We start from the raw sequence: 27323 nt of genomic DNA on the forward strand, positions 1-27323 counted from the left end.
GAAAGAAAAGGAAGGAAGGAAGGAGAGAGAGAGAGAGAGAGAAAGAAAGAAAAAGAAAGACTACTAAACTTTTGTACATTAATTTGTATTCTGAAACTTTGCCAGGCAGGCAGGCAGGGTGCAGTGGCTCATGCCTGTAATCCTAGCATTTAGGGAGGCTGAGATGGGTAGATCACCTGAGGTCAGGAGTTTGAGACCAGCCTGGCCAACATGGTGAAACCCCATCTACTAAAAATACAAAAATTAGCTGGAAGTGGTGGTGTGAGCCTGTAGTCCCAGCTACTCGGGAGGCTGAGGCAGGAGGATCTCTTGAACCTGGGAGGTGGAATTTGCAGTGAGCCAAGACCACACCATTGCACTCCAGGCTGGGCAACAAGAGCAAAACTCTGCCAAAGAAAGAGACAGAGAGAGAGAGAAAGAAACTTTGTTGAAGTCATTTATCAGTCCTAGGAGCCTTTTCGTGGATGGAGTCTTTAGGGTTTTCTAGGTGTGGAATTTATCAGCAGAGACAGATAATTTGACTTCTTTTCCTGTTTGGATGCCTTCTATTTCTTTCTCTTGGGTGACTAATCTGGCTAGGACTTCCAGTACTATATTAGACAGGAATGGTGAGAGTGGACATCCTTGTCTTATTCCTGTTTTGTTTTGTCTTGGTTTGTTTTTTAAGGTCTTAACTACTTCAGTTTTCTGTGGACTATTCCTGTTCTTTAAGAGAATGCGTCCAGGTTTTGCCTGTTTAGTATGATGTTGGCTGTAGATTTGTCATAAATGTCTGTTATTATTTTGAAGTATGTTCCTCCAATGCCTCATTTGTTGGGGGTTTTTATCATGAAGGGATGTTAGATTTTATTGAAAGTTTTTTCCACATCTATTGAGATGATCATGTGGTTTTTATTTATTTGTTTATGTTTATTTCTTTGAGATGGGAGTTTTGCTCTTGTTGCCCAGGCTGGAGTGCAGTGATGCAATCTCAGCTCACTGCTCCCTCCGCCTGCTGGGTTTAAGCAATTCTCCTGCCTTAGCCTCCCAAGTAGCTGAGACTATAGGTATGTGCCACCACGCCCATCTAATTTTGTGTTTTCAGTAGAGACAGGGTTTCTCCATCTTGATCAGGCTTGAACTCCTGACCTCAGGTGATCCACTCGACTTGGCCTCCCAAAGTACTGGGATTACAGGCATGAGCCACCGCACCTGGCCTATTTTTAATTCAGGTTATGTGGCAAGTCACATGTATTGATTTGTGTATGTTGAGCCATCCTTGCATCCCAGGAATAAACCCTACTTGATTGTGGTGAATTAAGTTTTTGATATGCTCTTGGATTCAATTTGCTAGCATTTTGTTGCGGATTTCTGCATCCCTTTCATTTTTTTTTTTTTTTTTTTTTTTTTTTTTTTTTTTTTTTTTGAGATGGAGTTTCACTCTTGTTGCCAGGTTAGAGTACAATGACTTGGTCTCAGCTCGCTGCAGCCTTCACCTCCCAGGTTCAAGCAATTCTTCCTCAGCTGTCCAAGTAGCTGGGATTATAGGAGTGTGCCACCACACCCAGCTAATGTTTTTTGTATTTTTAGTAGAGACAGAGTTTAACATGTTGGCCAGTCTGGTCTTGAACTCCTGACCTCAGGTGATCTCCCCACCTTGGCGTACCAAAGTGCTGGGATAACAGGCATAAGCCATTGCACTGGGCAGACATCCATTCTTTTTTTTTTTTTCAAGATGGGGTTTCACCATGTTGGTCAGGCTGGTCTTGAACTCCCGACCTCAGGTGATATGCCCACCTTGGCCTCCAAAGTGCTTGGATTACAGGCATGAGCCACCACGCCTGACCAACATCCATTCTTAATTAAAAAAAAAAGAACAAGAACAGATCGATACTTCTTTAATATGATCAAATGTATTTCAACTGGCTGTGCTTGGTTGCTCAGTCCTGTAATTCCGGCACTTTTGGGAGGCCAAGGTGGGAGGACTGCCTCAGCCCAGGAGCTTGATACCAGCCTGGGCAACATAGTGAGGGATCCTGTCTATGAAACAAATAAACAAAAAAACAAACCCAAGAGTGGTGGCTTGCCCTTGTAGTCCTAGCTACTCAGGAAGCTGAGGCAGGAGGATGGCTTAAAACCAGGAGTTTAAGGCTGCAGTAGGTCATGATCGTGCCACTGAACTCCAGCCTGGGTGACAGAGCAAGATCCTGTCACAAAAAAAAACAACAAAAAAGTATTTCTTTTTTTTTTTTTTTTTTGAGACGGAGTTTCGCTCTTGTTACCCAGGCTGGAGTGCAATGGGGCGATCTCGGCTCACCGCAACCTCCGCCTCCTGGGTTCAGGCAATTCTCCTGCCTCAGCCTCCTGAGTAGCTGGGATTACAGGCACGTGCCACCACGCCCAGCTAATTTTTTGTATCTTTAGTAGAGACGGGGTTTCACCATTTTGACCAGGATGGTCTCGATCTCTTGACCTCGTGATCCACCCGCCTCGGCCTCCCAAAGTGCTGGGATTACAGGCTTGAGCCACCGCGCCCGGCCAAAAAAGTATTTCAACCCAAAAGTCAGGATTTTTCTTAAAGACAAGTACTAGAAAGATGTTCACTATCTCTAATACACACATACGTATATATATATATACATATATGTGTGTGTGTGTATGTATATATATATACACACATACACACACACACACACACACACACACACACACACACACATATATATATATATATATATATAGAGAGAGAGAGAGAGAGAGAGAGAGAGAGAGAGAGAAAGACCGAGTCTTGTTCTGTCACCCAAGCTGGAGTGCAATGGTGTTCTTGGCTCACTGCAACCTCTGCCTCCTGGGTTCAAGCAATTCTCCTGCCTCAGCCTCCTTAGTAGCCGAGATTATAGGTGCATACCACCACACCCCGCTAATTTTTGTATTTTTAGTAGAGATGGTGTTTTGCCATGTTGGTGGGGCTGGTCTCAAACTCCTGAACTGAAGTGATCCTCCTGCCTCAGCCTCCCAAAGTGCTGGGATTACAGGCGTGAGCCAATGCACCTGGCCTTTTCACTACTATTTTAAAACCAATTAATAGTTATATTGTAATAATTAGTAATAAAGAACAACTCACATTTTGGCAATTTAAGTTACATAAGACTGGAGGAAATAAAAATATGAAATTAACTAAAACTGAGAATGTTTTGCAGTTTTTCAGAAGTGAGAATATAAATGTAAATGATACTTTAATATCCCCCCCTCCTTTTTTTGTTAAGGGGCAGGGCCTTGCTCTGTTGCCTAAGTGGGAGTGCAGTAGTCAGGTCATAGCTTTTTGTAACCTGGAACTCCTGTCTCCAAGTGATCTTCCTGCCTTGGCTTCCCAAAGTGCTGAGAATACAGGTGTGAGCCACTGCACCCAGCCTCTAAATTACTCTTTTTTTTTTTTTAAAAGACAGAGTAAAATACTCTTAAAGATTAAATTTTCCTAGAAAAAAATACCATGGGGTCATGAAAAGGCATTCCTAGCTGTTCCTCAGAGCAAGTCAAATGAACATAGCCTTATAGTCTTATCCTCGCTATTTTTTGACATTGTTCTGATGGTAGTTACCAATATATAGGCAAGAAACAGAAATCAGATGTTTAAAAATTGAAAAATCTAGGCCAGGTGTGGTGGTTTATGCCTATAATCCCAGCACTTTGGGAGGCCAAGGCAGGTGGATCACTTAAAGTCAGGAGTTCGAGACCAGCCTGGCCAACATGGCAAAACCCCGTCTCTACTAAAAATACAAAAATTAGCCAGGTGGCTTGTGCCTGTAATCCCAGCTACTGGGAGGGTGGGGACTGAGGCAGGAAAATCGCTTGAACCCTGGAGACGGAGGTTGCAGTGAGCCAAGATCATGCCTCTGCAGTCCAGCCTGGGCAACAGAGTGAGACTGTCTTAAAAAAAAAAAAAGTTGGAAAATCTAGATATAAAAAATCATTTGCGGTCAGGTGCGGTGGCTCAAGCCTGTAATCCCAGCACTTTGAGAGGCCGAGGCGGGTGGATCACGAGGTCGAGAGATCGAGACCATCCTGGTCAGCATGGTGAAACCCCGTCTCTACTAAAAATACAAAAAACTAGCTGGGCGTGGTGGCACGTGCCTGTAATCCCAGCTACTCAGGAGGCTGAGGCAGGAGAATTGCCTGAGCCCAGGAGGCGGAGGCTGCGGTGAGCAGAGATCGTGCCATTGCACTCCAGCCTGGGTAACAAGAGCGAAACTCCGTCTCAAAAAAAAAAAAAAAATCATTTGCAAGTAAGATGATTATATATCTGGAAAACTCAAGAAAATCAACTGAAGCTATACATAGTGTTTCACACCTGTAAACCCAGCACTTTGGGAGGTTGAGGTGGGTAAATCACTTGAGCTCAGGAGTTGGAGATCACCCTGGGCAACATGGTGAAACTCTGTCTCTATAAAAAATACAAAAGTTAGCCAGGTATGGTGGCATATGCCTACAGGCCCAGCTCAAAAGGCTGAGGTGGAAGGATTGCTTGAGCCTGGGAGGCAGAGGTTGCAGTGAGCCAAGATTGCACCACTGCATTCCAGCTTGGGTGACAAAGCCAGACCCTGCAAAAGCAAAAAAGAGAGAGCGGGGAGGGGAGGAGAGAGAGAGAAAGAAAGAAGAAAGAAAATGAACAAAAGGTTCACATGCTTTAATACAGCAAGATGGTTGCATACAATATTGAGTCTCCATTTACCATAGCACTAACAACAAAAATAAAAGAAACACTTAGAATATGCAAGAGCTAGATGAAAACTTTAAGATGCTCTTTTTTTTTCTTTTTTTGAGACCGAGTCTTGCTCTGTCATACAGGATGGAGTGCAGTGGTGGCGCAATCTCAGCTCACTGAGATTGAAACGTCTACCTCCTGGGTTTAAGTGATTCTCCTGCCTCCGCTACCTGAGTATCTGGGATTATAGGCAGCTGCCACCATGCCCACCTAATAATTGTAGTTTTAGTAGAGACAGGGTTTCACCATGTTGACCAGGTTGGTCTCGAATTCCTGACCTCAGGTGATCCGCCCACTTCAGCCTCCTAAAGTGCTAGGATTACAGGCATGAGCCACCATGCCTGGACCTGTATCTGTTGTATACATTTGTTTAAACATATAAAAAATTTTGTGCAACACACACACACACACACACACACATACACACACACATAAACCTGAACAAAAAAAAAAGAAATGTATACTTGGCCTGGGTGACAAAGTGAAACTCTGTATCAAAAAAAAAAAAAAAAAAAAAAGGTATACCATATTCTTGGATAGGAAGACTATATTCGTGAAGATAAGCTAGGTTTTACTGTTTTAGCAAAACTCATGAGCCTTGGTGGCTTAAAACAACAAAAAGATTACTTGTTGCTCATACTATGAATCCATCATGGCTTGGCAGGAAGTGAACTTCACTGTGTTCTCTCAGGGACATGTCTAAAGGAACAGCCATCACCTTGAACATTGTGGGTTATTATGCCAGAGGAAAAGTAAACTCTGTAGGTCATCAAACCAGTTGACAAGCTCAGCACAGAAATAACATATCAATTCTGCTCACATCTCATTGACAAATGCTGGCAAACAGCACCAACAATGACCTCAAAGACTCAGCATCATAAAAATAAAACTAAAATAACAGAATGGAAGTGACTTATCAATAGGCAGGTCAATAGAAAATAACAGCCAGGCACGGTGGCTCCCACCTGTAATCCCAGTACTTTGGGAGGCTAAGGCGGGTGGATCACCTGATGTCAGTAGCTCAAGACCAGCCTGGCCAACATGGTGAGACTCCATCTCTACTAAAAATACACAAATTAGCTGGATGTAGTGGCACACATCTGTAATCCCAGCTACTCAGGAAGCTGAAGCCAGGAGAATCGCTTGAACTTGGGAGGTGAAAGTTGCAGTGAGCCAAGATCATGCCACTGCACTCTATGCTGGGCGAAAGAGGGAGACTCCATAAAAAAAAAAAAATCCCCAAAATAATAGGTTGGTAACCTCAAATGCAAATATTAAGAATGGCAGGAAAATTGTCACCTGCCCTAAACCATTTCTGATATTTGCAACTTTTAAAAATCAGGACCAGGGCCTGCTACCTCCAGGTCACCCCAACAGCAAATTTGCTGTGGAAACACCTCCTACATAATCTGCCATCTCCCTTTGTATTTACTTCTTTTTTTTTTTTTTGAAACAAAGGCACAGTCTTGCCTCACTGCAACCTCTGCCTTCTGGGTTCAAGCAATTCTTCTGCCTCAGCCTCCTAAATAGCTAGGAATACAGGTATGCTTCACCATGCCTGGGTGATTTTTTGTACCATGCCTGGGTAATATTTTATATTTTTAAAAATAGAGATGGGGTTTCACCATGTTGGCCTGGGTGGTCTGGAACTTCTGACCTCAAGCGATTCACCCACCTTGGCTTCCCAAAGTGCTGGGATTATAGGCGTGAGCCACCACCCACTGCCTGTATTTACTTTCATTTTTTTCTTTTCTTTTTTTCCTTTTTTTCTGAGACAGAGAATGCTCTGTCACCTAGGTTGAAGTGTAGTGGCTCCATCTCAGCTCACTGCAGCCTCCGCTTCCTGGGTTCAAGCAATTCTCCTGCCTCAATGAGCCTCCTGAGTAGCTGGGATTACAGGTGCCCACCACCAAGCCCGGCTAACTTTTGTATTTTTAGAAGACACGGGGTTTCACCTTGTTAGCCAGCTGGTCTCGAACTCTTGACCTCATGATCCGCCTGCCTCAGCCTCTCAAAGTACTGGGATTATAGGCATGATCCACCTCACCTGGCCTTTTTTTTTTTTTTTTTTTTTCATTAAAAAATATTTTGGGGGGGCATATAGTAGGGGTACATATTTTGGAGATATAGGAGATATTTTGATACAGGCATGCAATGTATAATAATCACATCAGGGTAAATGGGGTATCCATTGCCTCAAGCATTTAACCTTTATGTTACGAACGATCCAATTATACCTTTTTAGATATTTTTTAATGTACAATTACATTATTGACTATAATCACCTTGTTGTGCTTTCAAATGCTAGCTCTTATTCACTCTATTTTTTTGTACCCATTAACCATCCCTATTTTTCCCCCACCCCCACTACCCTTTCTGGTCTCTGGTAACTATCCTTCTCTCTCTCTTTTTTTTTCTTCTGAGACTGGGTCTCTCTCTGTCACCCAGGCTGGAGTGTAGCGGTGTGATCATGGCTTACTACAGCCTCGACCTCCTGGGGTTTGAATGATCCACCAAGCTCATCTTCCTGAATAGCTGGTACTACAGGCATGCACCATCACGCCCAGCTATTTTTTTGGTATTTTTTGTAGAGACAGGGTCTCACTTTGTTGTCCAGGCTGGTCTCACACTCCTGGGCTCAAGTGATCCTCCTTCCTCAGCCTTCCAAAGTGCTGGGAATACAGGCGTGAGTCACGGCACCCATCCTGTCCTTCTACTCTCTATGTCCATGAGTTCAATCATTTTAATTTTTAGCTCCCACAAATAAGTGAGAACATGTGAAGTTTGTCTTTCTGTGCCTGGCTTATTTCACTTAACATAATGACCTCAGTTTTGTCCATGATGTTGCAAATGGCAGGTTCTTATTCTTTTTGTTTGTTTTGAGACAGTCTGACTCCCAAACCCAGGCTGGAGGGCAGGGGTGCACCTCCACATCCAAGGTTTAAGAGATTCTCCTGCCCTAGCCTCCCAAGTAATCCTGGGATCATGCCTGGGTAATTTTTGTATTTTTTTGCAGAGACAGGGTTTCACCATCTTGGCCAGACTGTTCTTGAACTCCTGGCCTCAAGTGATCCACCTGCCTCAGCCTCCCAAAATGCTGGAATTATAGGCATGAGCCACCATGGCTGGTCTCATTCTTTGTTATGCCATCTTCCATTTTGAAAATCATGTATTTCTGGTGAACCAAAAATAATGAAAGAAATTCACAGCCGGGCGCGATGGCTCATGCCTGTAATCCCAGCATTTTGGGAGGTCAAGGTGGGTGGATCACGAGGTCAGGAGTTTGAGACCAGCCTGACCAACATGGTGAAACCCTATCTCTACTAAAGTTACAAAAATTAGCCAGCCATGGTGGCCTGTACCTGTAATCCCAGCTACTCTGGAAACTGAGGCAGGGGAATCGCTTGAACCTGGGAGGCAGAGGTTGCAGTGAGCCAAGATCATGCCATTGTATTCTAGCCTGGGTGACAAGACTCTGTCTCAAAACAAAAAAAAAAAAAAAGAAAAGAAAGAAAGAAAGAAAAAAAGAAATTCAGAATAACTGGAAAGCATCTCTAAATTTTTGAAGTTGATATTTTGGAGACTAACCATGATCCACAAAATACACTTGGCATCTCTGCTGGAGATATATATGAATGAAATGGATTATGTTATATGTCATTTCTTATTTTCTAAAAAATAGATCTTTTGCTATCTTAAACAGGCTTCCATCCCATAGACCTTATATAAGATAGTCTTTTAGAACATATGACAAACATGAGTATACTTCTAGGGCAATGACGGAGAATATTTGAAATCAGAACTAAACCAGAAAACTAGACATATAATAATTAGATCTACCTGGCATACTGGATCAGCCTATAGGCAATGTACTTGTGAAATAGGTATCCCAAATGAACTGTGTCCATATGAAGTATCTCAATTATGAGAGTCCTAGCTGTTGTATGTAGCTGTGAAGGGAATCCACAAGTTTTTATAGCCTGATTTAATAATATCAGGTTCTTCTTCTGAGCCTCCACATCAACAAAATACCTCTTCTCTTCAAGTTCTTTAGGAGAGGAAGGAGGCACCATTATCTTGGGTTTCTTGGTACCTGAAACTGAACTCAGTATCCAGGGCTTATCTATAGGAGGGAATCGGGATTTCTGGTACCATTCAGGAGGTGAAATCTGTGATGTTTTGAGTAGAGTAGTAAGAGAAGATAGTGATATTGTAGGCTTCATGAGAGTGGGAAGGGCCCCTTCGTTAGTGTAAGGGGTTTGAGATCCTGGTGTCCTGTATTTGGTGAGATGGGACTGAAATGTTCTAAATGATTCTATAGCAAACGGATCTTGAAGTATCTGAGTTTCTTCAGAAGTATCAGAGACCTCTGACATTTGGAACTTCTTAGTGGTGAAGGGAACTTGAGATACCTTGAAATCTGGAGCACTAGGATGGATCAGTGCTGATTTAGATTTCAGAGAAGAAATAAATGCCAGTCTCTTCTTAGCAAAAGACGGGGACCAAACTCTCTGGGGCTTTCCAGGTGTTGGGGATGGCCAGAGTGTGGGAGGATGTCTAGGGGTGGGAGGGATCCATAATGAAGAAGCTTGCCCAGGAAGGGTCCATGGTGCCAAATGCTGCCCAAGAGTGGAAGGAGCCTGCAGATAGGGAGATTGCTCAGCAGTGGCAGGAGGCTGGAATTCCTGGAGCTGCTCAGAGAAGGTTAAGGATCCAGATTGCAGGCGGTCCCCATGGATGGAAGAGGCTCCAGGAACTAAGGGCTGCCCAGGAAGGAGAGGAGCCCAGAGACTGGGAATCTGTCCAGAAGCAGGTGGGACTGCAGCTATAAGTTGCTGTCTGGGGGCAAGAGGGGCTTTTGACATTTGAGGTGGTAGAGGAGTCAGAGAGGCCCCAGTTATGAAAAGCTCTCTAGAGCCAAGGGCCTCCTGTTCAAAGGGCTGCCCTGGAGTGGGAGGGGCCCCAGATATTGGGAGCTGCCCAGGAGTGGGAAGGGCCTGTGGTGCTGGTAACTGCCCAGAAGTGGATTGACCTCTGTATACCAGGGTCTGTCCAGAGGAATGAAGAGTCTGTGGTGACCCAAGTATCCCAGCCTCAGGTAGAACCCCCATTTCTAGGGGTTTCCCAGGGGCAAAGGTGCCTTGATTGAGAGGAAGCCTTGACATCTGCAAAGGAGTAGAAGAGACCCCAAATATAGAGGACTTCTTAGCAGTAGGAACAGATGATGCCAGAGACAGCTTCAGGCTTGGAGATAATCTTGATATGATGGATTGCCCAGTGGGGAGAGAAGCCTTCAATTCCTGAAATGGTCTATGGGTAGGAGTAGCCAATATGGCCTGCTGCTTAGGAATGTGAGGCACTCTTGGTGTGACAGAAGCTCTTGGTTTAGGATCATGCTCAGACATGAGAGTAATACGCACAGGCTGGACCTGTCCTGGGGTGAAGGGGAAGCCCAAAGGTTGGACTTGGTTAAGGGTAAGGAGTGATTCCAAGGTATGGGCTTTATCTAAGGTCAGAGGAACCCCTAATTTCAATGACTGTTCTTGAGCCTGTTCTAAGTTGATAGGAGACTCCAAAGCCTGGGTTTTCACAGGGGTAAAGGTGACAGCTGACACCCAGGCATTTGCTGAGGTGATGGGGACTCCCAGTGCCTGGGCCTGCTGAGGGGTGAGAGTGATCCCCTGAGCCTGTGCCTGCTGAGGGGTGAGAGTGATCCCCAGTTCCTGAGCCTGCTGAGGGGTGATAGTGATCCTCAGTTCCTGAGCCTGCTGAGGGGTGAGAGGGATCCCCAATTGCTGGGCCTGCTGAGGGGTGAGAGAGATCCCCAGGGCCTGGGCCTGTTGAGGGGTGAGAGTGATCTTCTGAGCCTGGGCCTGCTGAGAGGTGAGAGGGATCCCTAGCTCCTGGGCCTGCTGAGGGGTGAGAGTGATCCCCTGAGCCTCGGCCTGCTGAGGGGTGAGAGGGATCCCCAGTTCCTGGGCCTGCTGAAGGGTAAGAGGGATCCCCAGTTCCTGGGCCTGCTGAGGGGTGAGAGGGATCCCCAGGGCCTGGGCCTGCTGAGGGGTGAGAGGGATCCCCAATTCCTGGGCCTGCTGAGGGGTGAGAGGGATCCCCAATTCCTGGGCCTGCTGAGGGGTGAGAGGGATCCCCAGGGCCTGGGCCTGCTGAGGGGTGAGAGGGATCCCCTGAGCCTGGGCCTGCTGAGGGGTGAAAGGGATCCCCAGGGCCTGGGCCTGCTGAGGGGTGAGAGGGATCCCCTGAGCCTGGGTCTGCTGAGGGGTGAGAGTGATCCCCAGTTCCTGGGCCTGTTGAGGGGTGAGAGTGATCCCCTGAGCCTGGGCCTGCTGAGGGGTGAGAGTGATCTTCTGAGCCTGGGCCTGCTGAGGGGTGAGAGTGATCCCCAGTTCCTGGGCCTGCTGAGGGGTGAGAGGGATCCCCAGTTCCTGGGCCTGCTGAGGGGTGAGAGGGATCCCCAGTTCCTGGGCCTGCTGAGGGGTGAGAGGGATCCCCAGTTCCTGGGCCTGCTGAGGGGTGAGAGGGATCCCCAGTTCCTGGGCCTGCTGAGGGGTGAGAGTGATCCCCTGAGCCTGGGCCTGCTGAGGGATGAGAGGGATCCCCAGGGCCTGGGCCTGCTGAGGAGTCAGAGGGATCCCCTGAGCCTGGGCCTGCTGAGGAGTGAGAGGGATCCCCAGGGCCTGGGCCTGCTGAGGGGTGAGAGTGATCCCCTGAGCCTGGGCCTGCTGAGGGGTGAGAGTGATCCCCAGTTCCTGGGCCTGTTGAGGGGTGAGAGTGATCCCGTGAGCCTGGGCCTGCTGAGGGGTGAGAGGGATCCCCAGTTCCTGGGCCTGCTGAGGGGTGAGAGTGATCCCCTGAGCCTGGGCCTGCTGAGGGGTGAGAGGGATCCCCAGGGCCTGGGCCTGCTGAGGGGTGAGAGTGATCCCCTGAGCCTGGGCCTGCTGAGGGATGAGAGGGATTCCCAGGGCCTGGGCCTGCTGAGGGGTGAGAGGGATCCCCTGAGCCTGGGCCTGCTGAGGAGTGAGAGGGATCCCCAGGGCCTGGGCCTGCTGAGGGGTGAGAGTGATCCCCTGAGCCTGGGCCTGCTGAGGGGTGAGAGTGATCCCCAGTTCCTGGGCCTGTTGAGGGGTGAGAGTGATCCCGTGAGCCTGGGCCTGCTGAGGGCTGAGAGGGATCCCCAGGGCCTGGGCCAGCTGAGGGGTAAGAGGGATCCCCAGTTCCTGGGCCTGCTGAGGGGTGAGAGGGATCCCCAGTTCCTGGGCCTGCTGAGGGGTGAGAGGGATCCCCAGTTCCTGGGCCTGCTGAGGGGTGAGAGTGATCCCCTGAGCCTGGGCCTGTTGAGGGGTGAGAGGGATCCCCAGGGCCTGGGCCTGCTGAGGGGTGAGAGTGATCCCCTGAGCCTGGGCCTGCTGAGGGATGAGAGGGATTCCCAGGGCCTGGGCCTGCTGAGGGGTGAGAGGGATCCCCTGAGCCTGGGCCTGCTGAGGAGTGAGAGGGATCCCCAGGGCCTGGGCCTGCTGAGGGGTGAGAGTGATCCCCTGAGCCTGGGCCTGCTGAGGGGTGAGAGTGATCCCCAGTTCCTGGGCCTGTTGAGAGGTGAGAGTGATCCCGTGAGCCTGGGCCTGCTGAGGGCTGAGAGGGATCCCCAGGGCCTGGGCCAGCTGAGGGGTAAGAGGGATCCCCAGTTTCTGGGCCTGCTGAGGGGTGAGAGGGATCCCCTGAGCCTGGGCCTGCTGAGGAGTGAGAGGGATCCCCAGGGCCTGGGCCTGCTGAGGGGTGAGAGTGATCCCCTGAGCCTGGGCCTGCTGAGGGGTGAGAGTGATCCCCAGTTCCTGGGCCTGTTGAGGGGTTAGAGTGATCCCGTGAGCCTGGGCCTGCTGAGGGCTGAGAGGGATCCCCAGGGCCTGGGCCTGCTGAGGGGTGAGAGTGATCTTCTGAGCCTGGGCCTGCTGAGGGGTGAGAGTGATCCCCAGTTCCTGGGCCTGCTGAGGGGTGAGAGGGATCCCCAGTTCCTGGGCCTGCTGAGGGGTGAGAGAGATCCCCAGGGCCTGGGCCTGCTGAGGTGTGAGAGTGATCCCCAGGGCCTGGGTCTGCTGAGGGGTGAGAGTGAACCCCAGTTCCTGAGCCTGTTGAGGGGTGAGAGTGATCCCTTGAGCCTGAGCCTGCTGAGGGGTGAGAGGGATCCCCAGGGCCTGAGCCTTCTGAGGGGTGAGAGGGATCCCCTGAGCCTGAGCCTGCTGAGAGGTGAGAGGGATCTCCAGGGTCTGGGCCTGCTGAGGGGTGAGAGGGATCCCCAGTTCCTGGGCCTGCTGAGGGGTGAGAGGGATCTCCAGTTCCTGGGCCTGCTGAGGGGTGAGAGTGATCCCCTGAGCCTGGGCCTGCTGAGGGGTGAGAGGGATCCCCAGGGCCTGGGCCTGCTGAGGGGTGATAGGGATCCCCAGGGCCTGGGCCTGCTGAGGGGTGAGAGGGATCCCCAGGGCCTGGGCCTGCTGAGGGGTGAGAGGGATCCCCAGGGCCTGAGCTTGCTGAGGGGTTAGAGGGATCCCCAGGGCCTGGGCCTGCTGAGGAGTCAGAGGGATCCTCTGAGCCTGGGCCTGCTGAGGGGTGAGAGTGATCCCCAGGGCCTGGGCCTGCTGAGGGGTGAGAGTGATCCCCAGGGCCTGGGCCTGCTGAGGGGTGAGAGTGATCCCCAGGGCTTGGGCCTGCTGAGGGGTAAGAGTGATCCTCTCATCCTGAGCCTGCTGAGGAGTGAGAGGTATCCCCAGTTCCTGAGCCTGCTGAGGGGTGAGAGGTATCTGCCGAGGGGTGAGAGGGATTCCCAGGGCCTGGGTCTGCTGAGGAGTGAGAGTGATCCCCAGTTCCTGAGCTTGTTGAGAGGTGAGAGTGATCCCTTGAGCCTGGGCCTGCTGAGGGGTGAGAGGGATCCCCAGGGCCTGGGCCTGCTGAGGGGTGAGAGTGATCCCCTGAGCCTGGGCCTGCTGAGGGATGAGAGGGATCCCCAGTTCCTGAGGCTGTTGAGAGGTGAGAGTGATCCCTTGATCCTGGGCCTGCTGAGAGGTGACAGGGATCCCCAGGGCCTGAGCCTGCTGAGAGGTGAGAATGATCCCCAATTCCTGGGCCTGCTGAGGGGTGAGAGTGAGCCCCAATTCCTGGACCTGCTGAGGGGTGAGAGGAATCCCCAGGGCCTGGGCCTGCTGAGGGGTGAGAGTGATTTTCTGAGCCTGAGCCTGCTGAGGGGTGAGAGGGATTCCCAGGGCCTGGGCCTGCTGAGGGGTAAGAGGGATCCCTAGTTCCTGGGCCTGCTGAGGGGTGAGGGTGATCCCCACTTGCTGGGCCTGCTGAGGTGTGAGATGAATGTGTTTACTGAGAGGCTGTCCAGAAATAGGAAGAGCTCCAGGTGGGGAGGATTGTGGGGAGGGAGGTGTGACTAGTACGGGCTTCTTTTCATCAGGAAGATTTTCTAATGTCTTCAGAGTCCTGTGAAACTCTTCTCCTTGATATGACTGCTGTACTTCTTTCACTGCGCTCTTCCACCTGGGAGATAATGTCATTGGAGTTTGGATGACCATTTTTTCTAGCTCTTTAGGTTTTGTCTTCTTCGTCTGCATCCGATCCTTTGTTTCGGTCTGCCTTTGCCTTTCAAGGTCCTCTAGCCCTCTCTGTGGCTTCTGCTTTTTCTTCTGTTTCTCCTGTTTTATGATTGGCTCCAGATGTTTCACTTCCTTCTGAATCTGCCTCATCTGTCCATTCTCCTTTTCCAAGAGCAACCCTTGTGCCTTCATTTTTTGTATCCCTTCTTCCAGCCGCTGCAGGCTTGACTCTGGAAGCTCTTCTTCCTCCTCTTGCTCAGTCTGCTTTGGAGTCCTCTGTTTTTGCTCTATCTTCCATATCTCTTCTTCCTGCCACTGTTTCTGTCTCTGTTGTTCTTGCTTTCCCTCCTTCATCTGGTGATATGCCTTTTTCTCTTCCCAATTCTCACTTATCCTCTTATAGTGCTCCTTTAAGAGATTTCCTTCTTCCAGCAACTGCTGTTTGAGACTCATGCCAGACATTTGTTCTTCCTCTTGCAAATATTGCTCCTGCCTTTGTTCTTCCCTCTCCTTGTGGTCTTTCTGTACTGTTGAGACTGTTGAAACATCTCTTTCACTTTCAATTTCAGCCAAGATCATTTGTATTAAATTGTTAATTACTGGATCCGTGCTCTCATGTGAGAGAAAGGTACTGCTTTCAGACTTCTGAAAATGCAATCCTGGCATAAATGAGACTACCTTTTTTTGTTTTTTAGGTTTCCCAACTTGTTCTTCCTTTTTTTTATCTTTGTATTTTCTCAAGATTTTAGTCACAGTTTCAGCCACTTTTTGGAAATATTCCTCCATTTTTGCCTTTATGATTCCTAATTTTTCAGCTTCTGCTCTTTTTAATAACTCCTCTTCCTTCAGAAGAGTCTTTTTGTCAAAAGGCTTTCCGATGTTATCAATTTTCTCTTTTAGGAAAGCCATTATGGCATTCTGAAATTCTTCTAAGTTACTCTGTTCACTTTTGCCATCTGGACTTTCTAGAACTCTGGTAGATTCTGAAATCTCTTTAGCTACCCTTGAGAGTGATTTAACAAGTTGATGAGATTTGACTTGTTTGGTTAACACTTCCTTCTCTTCAGTTTTTTCTTCCTTGCTTGTAGTGGTTCCTAAAGAGATATGGTGTTTTTTTCCTTTTATTTTTTCTTTCGATGGCTCATCAGTATAATCAGATTGGATTGTACTGAGTGGCTCCACTAGGCTTCTGATTTCACCTTTGCTTTCTTTGTGCAGTGCCTCAGTGGTGGGTTCCACTTTAATCTCTGGTGCAGTTGGTCTTCTGTCAAATGGGGACTCACGTTTGACCTTCCTAAATTGCTCCAACATAATACTTGTTCTACTTCTGCCACCTTGGCTCTTTGTTTCAGTGAAAAAGAGATGTTGGCCTTTTGCTTCAGTGGGTGAGTTTGATTTGACTTCAGAAAAGGATTTCTTTTTTCTTTTCTTTTCCAGTAGCTCATAGTAGTGACTAGGTTTGGCCTCTGAGACTTTCTGTCCACCTTTATTATCACTCAGATTTGGTTCAGAGGTCTCATCTACATGTGTGCCTTTTGTATGCTTTTTTTTCCATGCTTGATACTCCTTACCTTTCTTCAGTGGTATGTAATCTTTAGTGCCATCTTCAGAAATATCTTCGGAAGCCACAGGCTGCTGTGGCTGTTCAGTTAAATCTGGAGTTGTTTCAGCTTGGGCTGTATATGAAATGGTGGAGTCCCATTTTATCCCAGAGCCCTTGGTCCCTTTTCTTTGGACTTCATCTACAATATTTTCAAGTTCCTTGTCTAAAATATTGTCCATATTGTCCTCAATATCACCAGCTTTGATAATGGCCCTGGATGACTGCAGAGAAGATCCAGGTAACACTTTCACAGTTGATGATGCAGACAATGTTTTATACACCTGTTCTGTAACAATTTTGGATCGAAGAAGTTGTTCACATTTTTCTTCTGCATCATGAAGTTTCTGCTGAAGCATTTCATTTTCGTTGCTGAGATCTTGTATTATCTTCAGAGAGAGCTCCTTTCCGGCTTCACTTGTTTCACGTTCATATATAGTGGAACTTTGGAAGTTAGTACCTTTTAATTCATCACTTAGCGCACTCAAAGCTTTAGAAAGGTTTGCTATTGTTGATGATATATATTTAATAGCATTGTTTTCCAATGTACTGAACATTGTGGTGGCTATGAGTTCCTGTAGCATACCTTGGATTTCTGAAACCTTTGTATTTGTTGCAAATGGATCACTAATCATCTGATCTGATCTTAAAGCATGGGCTGTTGTAGGTCGTTTCATAACTCTTTCTTTCCAAGATTTCCACAAAGTACCTCTATATACTGAAGAAAAAAACATAAAACTGTGAAATTGCACTTTTTCTTTTGCATTGTGTTTATCTATGTTTAAACCTAAGTAATTTAGCATAGGTTAACTATAACTAATTAACTATAAGATAAAGATTAATCTGAAAACTTTAGCTCTAAAGTAAACAGTATTATTTTTAAAAGAATGACTCTTTTCACATAATCACCTAGAACTTTTTCTTTCTTTTTTGTTGAGAGGGATCTCCCTGTTTCCCAGGCTGGAGTGCAGTGGCATGATCACTACAGCCTCAACTTGGGCTCAAGCAATCCTCCTGCCTCAGCCTCCCTGCCTCTCTGAGTTGCTGGTGTTACAGGTGCAAGCCACAGGACCTGCCAACCACCTAACACTTCTGCTTCCAGAGTTTAGGACATGAACTCAGCTGTGACCTCAACTTAATTTTAGTTACAAGTTTGGGGTTAGATATAATGTAAGACAAGGCCAGGCTTGGTGGCTCACGCCTGTAATCCCAGCACTTTTGGAGGCCAAGGCAGGCAGATCACTTAAGGTCAAGAGTTCAAGACCAGCCTAGCCAACATGGTGAAACCCCATCTCTACTAAAAATACAAAAATTAGCCATGTGTGATGGTGCGCGCCTATAATCCCAGCTGCGCAAGAGGCTGAGGCAGAATTGCTTGAACCCAGGAGGCAGAGGTTGCAGTGAACCAAGATCACGCCACTGCACTCAAGCCTGGATGAGAAAGAGAGACTCCATCTCAAAAAAAAAAAAAAGTAAGACAAAACTTTGCTCTGGCTTTGGTTGTGCTAATACTTTCCATTTTCTTTCTCAGATTCCTGTCTCTCTCTTTTTTTCAGAATCAAAGCTAACCTTAGTTCTCTCAAAAGTGTCATAAATTGACAGATAAAAGACACATTTGGCCGGGCATGGTGGCTCACGCCTGTAATCCCAGCACTTTGGGAGGCTGAGGCAGGTGGATCACTTGAGGTCAGTAGTTCAAGATCAGGCTGGTCAACATGGTGAAACCCTGTCTTTACTAAAAATACAAAAATTAGCTGGGTGTGGTGGCATGAGCCTGTAGTCCTAGGTACTTGGGAGGCTGAGACAGGAGAACAGGTTAAACCCGAGAAGCAGAGGTTGCGGTGAGCCTAGATCACGCCACTGCACTCCAGCCTAGGTGACAGAGTGAGACTCCATCTCAAAAAAAAAAAAAAAAAAAAAAAAAAAAAAAAAAAAAAAGACTCACATTTGAAAAGATTTGCAGAATGGCTGAGTGAAAAAAATCAACAATATTTTTTCCCAAAAGCAAAGATAAAACAGGGCAAAACTATCAAAACAACAATTTTAGGACTTTGAAAATTGACCAAAGGCAACACACTGAGAAGCATTTATTCACAAAAAACTACAGAACCTTAGTAACAAACAGTGAAAATGTGCTAAATTGGAGTTGCGTCCATCCTCAAACCCCTAGATCCATGGCCGGGAACTTCTACCAGAGTGAGACAGGCTGTAAGGATTGACAACTCTACTGTCTATGGGGATGATTTGACTTGGCACAAAGCCTGGAAAAACCCATGCCCAGTGGCGTTGTCAGCTGAGGCAGGAGAATCACTTGAACCCAGGAGGCAGAGGTTGCAGTGAGCCAAGATCATGCCACTACACTCCAGCCTGGGTGACAGAGTGAGACTGTCTCAAAAATAAATAAATAAATAAATAAATGAAAAGAAATCATACAAAGTATGTTTCCCAATTGCAAAAAAATTATATATAATGTTACACTAATTCTGCCTCTCTTATTGAACCCTGAGTGATATGAGTTCTTAGTACAATACTAAAATCATGATTCATTTTAAAAAATTGATAAATTGATTGATTAGATTTCATCAAACTAACACTCTTAGGCTTCAAAACACCACTAAGAAAATGAAGACAAGTCATAGAAAGGGAGAAAATATTTGCAAATCACTTTTCTGATAAAGGACTTATATCCAGCCATGTGTGGTGACTCACACCTATAATCCCAGAACTTTGGGAGGCTGAGGCAGGAGGATCATTTGAGTTCAGGAGTTTGAGGCCAGCCTGAGCAACATGGTGGGACTCTGTCTCTACAAAAAGTTTTCACAAATAAGCTGGGTGTGGTGGCACACACCTGTAGTCCCAATGACTCAGGAGGCTGAGGCAGGAGGATCCTCTGAGCCCAGGAATTCCAGGTGGCAGTGAGATACTATTGCACAAATGCACTGCAGCTCAGACAACAGAGCAAGACCCTATTTTTTAAAAAAAGACCTATATCCAGAAGGTATAAAGAAATGTTAAAACTCAATTTAAAAAATGGACAAATAGGCCGGGTGCGATGGCTCACGCCTGTAATCCCAACACTTTGGGAGGCTGAGGCAGGCAGATCACCTGAGGTCGGGAGTTCGAGGAGAGCCTGACCAACATGGAGAAACTCCATCTCTACTAATAATACAAAATTAGCCGTGCATGGTGGCACATGCCTGTAATCCCAGCTACTCAGGAGGCGGAGGCAGAATTGCCTGAACCCGGGAGGCAGAGGTTGTGGTGAGCCGAGATCGTGCCATTGCTCTCCAGCCTGGGCAACAAGAGCAAAACTGTCTCAAAAAAAAAAAAAAAAAAAAACCAAAAAATTGGGTGAGTGTTTGAATAGATATTTCACTAAAAATATATATATAGAAAGGCTTAATAAGCACATGAAACATGCTTAGCATCATTTGCCTAGAAAAATGCAAATGGGGCCAGACCTGGTGGCTCACGCCTGTAATCCCAACTCTTTGGGAAGCCAAAGCAGGGGTATCACCTGAAGTCAGGAGTTCAAGACCAGCCTGACCAACATAGAGAGACCCCCTCTCTACTAAAAATACAAAATTAGCTGGGCGTGGTGGTACATTCCTGTAATCCCAGTTACTTGGGAGGTTGAGGCAGGAGAATCACTTGAACTCGGGAGGAAGAGGTGGCAGTGAGCCAAGATCGTGCCATTGCACTCCAGCCTGTGCGACAAGAGTGAAACTCTGTCTCAAAAAATAAAAAAAGAAAGAAAAGGAAATGCATGCAAACCGAAACCACAGTGAGATACAACTTCACATATACTAGGGTGGCCATAATAAAAAAAGACAATAACAAGTGTTGTTGAGGAAATGGAGAAATTGGAACCTGCATACATTGCTGATGAGAATGTAAAATGGTACAGTCATTTTGGAAAACAGTTGAGAGTTTCTTTAAAAGTTAAACATAGGCCGGCTGCGGTGGCTTATGCCTATAATTCCAGCACTGTGGGAGGCCAAGGTGGTTGGATCATAAGGTCAGGAGATCGAGACCGTCCTAGCCAATATGGTGAAACCCCATCTCTACTAAAAAAAATACAAAAAATTATCTAGGCATGGTGGCACGTGCTTGTAGTCCAGCTACTCTGGAGGCTGAGCAGGAGAATCGCTTGAACCTGGGAAGCGGAGGTTGTAGTGAGCCGAGATCCTGCCACTGCACTCCAGACTGGTGACAGAGCTAGACTCTGTCTCAAAAAATAAAAAAAAATTAAACATAAACTTACCATATGTCCTAGCAATTCTACTCCTAGCTATCTACCCAAAATAAATGAGTAAATAATGGCACTCCTGGCTATCTACCCAAAAAATGGGTAAATAATGGCATTATTCATAAAAGCCTTGAAGTGGAAACAGTTCAAATGTGTATCAACTGGTGAATGGGTAAACAAAATATGGTATATCTAAACAACTGTGTAAACTAGCAATGAAAAGAAATTACCGAAATATCCTATAACATAACTGAATTTCAAAAACATTGTGCTAGTTGAAAGAAAACAAACAGAAAATACCACATATAATATGATTCTGTTTGTGTGAAATATCCAGAAAAAGCAAATGTAGTGGGAGAGAAAGTACATGAGTGACTGTCTGGCTCTGCTGATGGGTATGAGATTGACTACAAATTAGCATGAGGGATCTTTTTGGGATAATGGAAATGTTCTCAAAGTAGATTGTTGGCCGGGTGCAGTAACTCACACCTGTAATCCTAGCACTTTTCGAGGCCAAGGTTGGCGGATCACTTGTTAGAAACCAGCCTGTCCAACATGACGAAACCCCTGTCTCTACTAAAAATACAAAAAAATTAGCCAGGCATGGTGGCAGGCACCCGTAATCCCAGCTACTCAAGAGGCTGAGGCAAGAGAATTGCTTGAACTCAAGAGGCAGAGGTGGCAGTGGGCCGAAATTGTGCCACTACACTCCAGCGTGGGTGACAGAGTGAGACTCCATCTCAGGAAAAATACAAAATTTAAAAAACAAATTAAAAATAAAATTAAACAGGAGGCTGAGGCAGGAGAATTGCCTGAACCCAGGAGGCGGAGGTTGCGGTGAGCCGAGATGGCGCCATTGCACTCCAGCCTGGGTAACAAGAGCGAAACTCTGTCTCAAAAAAAAATAAAAATAAAAATAAAAAATAAAAATAAAATTAAATTGTGATAATTGCACAACTCTGTAAATATACAGAAAATCACATAACTGTACACTTCACATGCATGCAAATTATATCTCAATAAAGCTGTCTTTTTGGCCAGGCATGGTGGCTTGCGCCTGTAATCAATGTGGATCACTTGAGGTCAGGAGATTGAGACCAGCCTGGCCAATACGGTGAAACCCTGTCTCTACTAAAAATACAAAAATTAGCCTGGCGTGGTGATACATATTTGTAGTTCCAGCTACTCTGAAGGCTGAGGCAGGAGAATCACTTGAGCCCTGGAGGCGGAGGTTGCTGTGAGCTGAGATCAGGCCACTGCATTCCAGCCTGGGTAATAGAGTGAGACTGTCTCAAAATAAAAAAAAAAAAAAAGAAAAGAAAAAGAAGCTGTTTCTTTATGAAAAAGTCAAACTCCATCTTCAAAAGCATAAAGCACCCTTACATATTTTTTTCTTTTGTTTCTTCTTTTCGTCGAGGAAAAATGTGCTAAATCTGCTTAGTATCTTGACATTGTTGTCAATAGCTTTTAATGTTTCTGGTAACATCTCCATTTGTGCTATCCAGTGGTGGTGTTCATCAACATCCATTAGAGTCATCTCAGACAAAATGGCATCTTGAAGAGAGAGAAAAAAAATCATTTTTGTGCAGCAAAATAAATATATATAAGCTTATAATATTGGGTAACTACTCAATATAGTTGTATTGGGCAATATAGGTATCCCACATTTATTGCCTTTCTGAAGCTTTTTCTCAATGAAGAAATTAAAAAGAAAGAAACTGGCTGGGTGCAGTGGCTTACACCTGTAATCCCAGCACTTTGGGAGGCCAAGGCGGGCAGATCATGAGGTCAGGAATTTGAGACCAGCCTGACCAACATGGTGAAGCCTCGTCTCTACTAAAAATACAAAAATTAGCCGGGCGTGGTGGCAGGTGCCTGTAGTCTCAGCTACTTCGGAGGCTGAGGCAGGAAAATCGTTTGAACCTGGGAGGTAGAGGTTGCAGTGAGCTGAGATTGAGCCACTGCACTCCAGCCTGGGTGACAGAGCGAGACTGTCTCAAAAATAAATAAATAAATAAGAAATAAATAAAAAGGAAGAGACTTAGAAGGCTAAACAGTAAGTCTTAGACATGAAGACATGAATCAGGTTAAAAAGTGTCTGTTTGGTTTGGTGCCTAAAATGTGTGTGTGTGTTTTAATATTGGAGATCTAAGCCCCAATTAACTCGTTTGGCAAGTTATCCGTTATATTTTTTTGTTTTTGTTTTTGTTTTTGAGAACAAGTCTTGCTCTGTTACCCAGGCTGGAGTGTAGTGGTGCCATCTCAGCTTAATACAACCTCCACCTCCCAGGTTAAAGCGATTCTCCTGCCTCAGCCTCCCGAGTAGCTGGGTCCACAGGTGCATGCCACCACACCTTGCTAATTTTTGTATTTTTAGTAGAGACAGGGTTTCACCATGTGTTGGCCGGGCTGGTCTCGAACTCCTGACCTCAGGTGATCTACCTGCCTCAGCCTTCCAAAATGGTGGGATTACAGGTATGAGCCACCATGCCCAGCCGTTATCCAGTATGTATAACCCTCGCTGCATGAAATTTCTAGCAACAAAATAAAATTCCACTTTTTGGTATTCTTAACTTATTCCTTCTTTCATTCCACCAGTGCCTACTCTGACTTGTGCTATTGTAGATGCTGTGAATGCAACATTAAGTAAAACAAGTTCCCTGACTTCATACTGCTTACCTTCTGGTGAAAGGAGAGAGAGAAAAAGTTAATTATATAGGAAGTCAGATACTAATGCTATAGACAAAAATAAAGGTAGGCCTGGTGCAGTAGCTCATGCCTGTAATCCCAGCACTTTGGGAGGCTGAGGCAGGTGGATCATTTGTGGTCAGGAGTTCAAGACCAGCCTGGCCAACATGGTGCAACCCTGTCTCCACTAAAAATACAAAAGTTACCTGGGTGGTAGTGGTGCACGCCTGTAGTCCCCAACTACTTGGGAGGCTGAGGCAGGAGAATCACTTGAGCCTGGGAGGCAGGGGTTACAGTGAGCCGAGATCGCACCACAGCACTCCTGTCTGGGTGACACAGTGAGACCCTGTCTCAAAAAAAAAAAAAAAAAAAATGCCAGGTGTGGTGGCTCACGCCTGTAATCCCAGCACTTTGGGAAGCCAAAGTGGGTGGATCACGAGGTCAGGAGTTCAAAACCAGCCTGGCCAACATAGTGAAACCCCATCTCTACTAAAAAATACAAAAAAATTAGCCAGGCATGGTGGCCCATGCCTGTAGTCCCAGCTACTTGGGAGGCTGAGGCAGGAGAATCACTTGAACCCGGGAGGTGGAGGTTGCATTGAGCCAAGATTGTGCCATTGCACTCCAGCTTGGGCAACAGAGTGAGACTTCATCTAAACAAACAACCAAAAAAAAGGGTAAAGTGTAAAGAAAAGTGCCAAGTGGTAGAGAATGGGGATGGTCAGAGAACATCTCATTTTAAAGTGGAATTTAAGCAGGGAATGAGCCATGTGTCCATCTGGTGGAAGATGCTCCAGATAAGGAATAGTAGGCATAAAGACACTGCTGGCATGCTTTTAAAAAAAGCAAGGAGGCCAGCAGAGCTAGTACTAAGTGAATAAGCCTATATTTTTCCTATTTTATTCCTACTGGAAGAGAGAATAACTATTCTCTGAATAACTTCCTTAGTCTTTTCTTCTTTAGTCTAATTAATCCTTCAAAATTTACTTCTATATTCTCTTCTCTATCTTTTTCATTAACTTTGTGGTTTTCCTCTGAACTACTTCTGTAAACTTACTCCATTCTTCCAACCAGACCAGAATGTTGACAAGAGTCTTTTCTTTAATTTCAGCAGTCTTAGCGTAAGTAGCCATTTTCTCAAGAAAACTAGTTCTCTGTTTTCTCTTATGTTCTGCAAGGGCAACATTCCTTTCAGAGGGCGAGTTAAAAACAAGACTATAGCGAGTCATTATTCGATGCACATTGTTCATTATTTCACTCAGCTGCATATCAATGTCCTGTAAGAATAAGAAGGGGGAATGTATTAATCTTCAGTTTGAAAAGAAGCTTTGGTCACCTTTCTGCTCAGAATGTCAGTGACAGTTAATTTAAAGTTATCTGATTAAAGTCTTGCTAATTCTAGCTTTATTGTGAGTCTTAAATTTTTCCTATTAAAAAAATTCTTTTTTCTGCCTTCATCATCCTAGCAATGCTATGATATAATGGAAAGAGCATTGGGTTTGAACCCATACCTGGATCTTAACTCTAGGTCTTTCATTATCATAACTTTTTTTTTTTTTTTTAAGATGGAGTTTTGCTCTTGTTACCCAGGCTGGAGTGCAATTGCGTGATCTCGGCTCACCACAACCTCCGCCTCCTGGGTTCAGGCAATTCTCCTGCCTCAGCCTCCCGAGTAGCTGGGATTACAGGCACCCGCCACCATGCCCAGCTAATGTTTTGTATTTTTAGTAGAGATGGGGTTTCACCATGTTGACCAGAATGGTTTTGATCTGTTGACCTCGTGATCCACCCGCCTCGGCCTCCCAAAGTGCTGGGATTACAGGCTTGAGCCACCGTGCCCGGCCTTTTTTTTTTTTTGAGACAGAGTCTTGCTCTGTTTTGAGGCGCCAGGCTGGAGTGCAGTGGCACAATCTCAGCTCACTGCAATCTCCGCCTCCTGGGTTCAAGCAATTCTCCTGTTTCAGTCTCCCAAGTAGCTGGGACTACAGGCATACGCCACCACGCCCAGCTAATTTTTGTATTTTTTGTTAGAGACGGAGTTTCGCCATGTTAGCCAGGATGGTCTCGATCTCTTGACCTCGTGATCCACCCGCCTCGGCCTCCTAAAGTGCTGGGATTACAGGCATGAGCCACTGCGCCCAGCCTATCATAACTTTTTAACTTTTTTTTTTGAGACAAAGTCTTGCTCTTGTCCCCCAGGCTGGAGTGCAATGGCGCTATATTGGCTTACTGCAACCTCTGCCTCCTGGGTTCAAGCAATTCTCCTGCCTCAGCCTCCTGAGTAGCTGAGATTACAGGCGCCTGCCACCACACCTGGCTAATTTTTATATTTTTAGTAGAGATGGAGTTTCACCATGTTGACCAGGCTGGTCTGGAACTCCTCACCTCAGGTGATCCACCTGCCTCTGCCTCCCAAAGTGCTGGGATTACAGGCATGAGCCACCTCATCCGACCTAAAATGACTTTTAATGAATCACAGTATTTCTGAGCTCCCTCTGCAGGCTCTGTAAAATGATGGAGATACTAGGCCGGGCGTGGTGGCTCAAGCCTGTAATCCCAGCACTTTGGGAGGCCAAGGCGGGTGGATCACGAGGTCAACAGATCAAAACCATCCTGGTCAACATGGTGAAACCCCGTCTCTACTAAAAATACAAAACATTAGCTGGGCATGGTGGTGCATGCCTGTAATCCCAGCTACTCAGGAGGCTGAGGCAGGAGAATTGCCTGAACCCAGGAGGCGGAGGTTGCGGTGAGCCGAGATCGCGCCATTGCACTCCAGCCTAGGTAATAAGAGTGAAACTCTGTCTCAAAAAAAAAAAAAAAAGATGGAGATACTAATTTCATAGTTGATGTCAAGTGTATAACATTTGTGAATATGCTTTATAAGCTATAGCTACTAACAAAACAGACAAACGAATAAACCACGGTGGCTCACCTTGTAATATCAGCACTTTGGGAGGCCAAGGCAGGCAGATCACAAGGTCAGGAGTTCAAGACCAGCCTGGCCAACATGGTGAAATCCTATCTCTACTAAAAATACAACAACAAAAAAATTAGCCTGGTGTGGTGTCAGGCACCTGTAATCCCAGCTACTTGGGAGGCTGAAGCAGGAGAATTGCTTGAACCCGGGAGGCAGAGGTTGCAGTGAGCCAAGATTGCACCACTGCACTCGAGCCTGGGTGACAGAGCAAGACTCTGTCCCAAAAAAATTAAAAAAAGAGAAAAGAAAAAAATGCAAGTTGCTTCTTTTTTGCTTTTTTACGTGGAAAGCAGTTATCAGAATATTCCTCAAACATACTTTTCTTTTATTTTTTATTTATTTATTTATTTTTTAAAGATAGGGTTTCACCATATTGGTCAGGCTGGTCTCGAACTCCTGACCTCAGGTGATCCGCCCACCTCAGCCTACCGAAGTGCTGGGATTACAGGCATGAGCTACCGCCCTGCCAAACATACTTTTCTTTCATTGTCTCCTTTGCTTATCACTTAATCAGCTTAGTACATTGAGTATGTAGGGAAGAAAAAGAATCTTATCAGCAAATCTCTTTTCTTCATCACTCTAACCTAGAAATTTTTTATGGATAATTACTACCTTATATATGGCATTTGGAAATCTGTGAAATCATTTTTGGTTGTCATAATAATTGTGAGGGTAGAATACTGCCATTTAGTAAAGGATACTAAGAATGCTAGTCCATCCTACAGTGCAGTGGACAGTATCCACAATGAAGAATTGTCTCAAATCCTGTGTGAATTTCAAAGTCTCATAGGGCATTGATACAGGTTTAAAAAAAAAAATCTATTTATACGTATCTAAGCCTAAAACCAAACTCTTTTTAAAAATATGAACAGGCCAGGTGTGGTGGCTCACGCCTGTAATCCAAGCACTTTGGAGGCCAAGGTGGGTGGATCACCTGAGGTTGGGAGTTCAAGACCAGCCTGGCCAACATGGTGAAACCCTGTCTCTAGTAAAAACACACAAAAAAATTTGCTGGGCATGGTGGTGGATGCCTGCTATTCCAGCTACTCAAGAGGCTGAGGCAGGAGAATCTCTTGAACCCGGGAGGCAGAGGTTGCAGTGAGTCAAGATAACACCATTGCACTCCAGCCTGGGCAACGAGAGTGAAACTCCCATCTCAAAAAAAAAAAAATTTTTTTTAATTCAACGTGTTTTTTTTTTTTTTTAGAAAGAGTTTCGCTCTTGTTACCCAGGCTGGAGTGCAATGGCGCGATCTCAGCTCACTGCAACCTCCACCTCCTGGGTTCAAGCAGTTCTCCTGCCTCAGCCTCCTGAGTAGCTGGGATTACGGGCACGCACCACCATGCCCAGCTGATGTTTTGTATTTTTAGTAGAGACGGGGTTTCACCATGTTGACCAGGATGGTCTCGATCTCTCGACCTCATGATCCACCCACCTCGGCCTCCCAAAGTGCTGGGATT

General features: G+C 46.1%; 1 protein-coding gene across 1 annotated transcript in view; it reads right to left on the bottom strand.

The window, feature by feature from the left end:
* Positions 1 to 27323, bottom strand: part of FAM186A (family with sequence similarity 186 member A) — a 69458-nt gene that overhangs the window by 12992 nt on the left and 29143 nt on the right. Inside the window, exons 2-10 of the mRNA XM_039472339.2 lie at positions 23941 to 24160; positions 21579 to 21749; positions 13912 to 16664; positions 13135 to 13386; positions 11119 to 12162; positions 10759 to 10902; positions 10197 to 10470; positions 9686 to 10058; positions 8582 to 9580 (exon numbers count right to left, since the gene is read on the bottom strand). Of these exons, the coding sequence (XP_039328273.1) occupies positions 8582 to 9580; positions 9686 to 10058; positions 10197 to 10470; positions 10759 to 10902; positions 11119 to 12162; positions 13135 to 13386; positions 13912 to 16664; positions 21579 to 21749; positions 23941 to 24160 (6230 nt within the window). The remainder of the gene's footprint in view (positions 1 to 8581; positions 9581 to 9685; positions 10059 to 10196; positions 10471 to 10758; positions 10903 to 11118; positions 12163 to 13134; positions 13387 to 13911; positions 16665 to 21578; positions 21750 to 23940; positions 24161 to 27323) is intronic.

This window comes from Saimiri boliviensis, chromosome 7, assembly GCF_048565385.1.
Source record: "Saimiri boliviensis isolate mSaiBol1 chromosome 7, mSaiBol1.pri, whole genome shotgun sequence".
Classification (NCBI taxonomy): Eukaryota; Metazoa; Chordata; class Mammalia; order Primates; family Cebidae; genus Saimiri; species Saimiri boliviensis.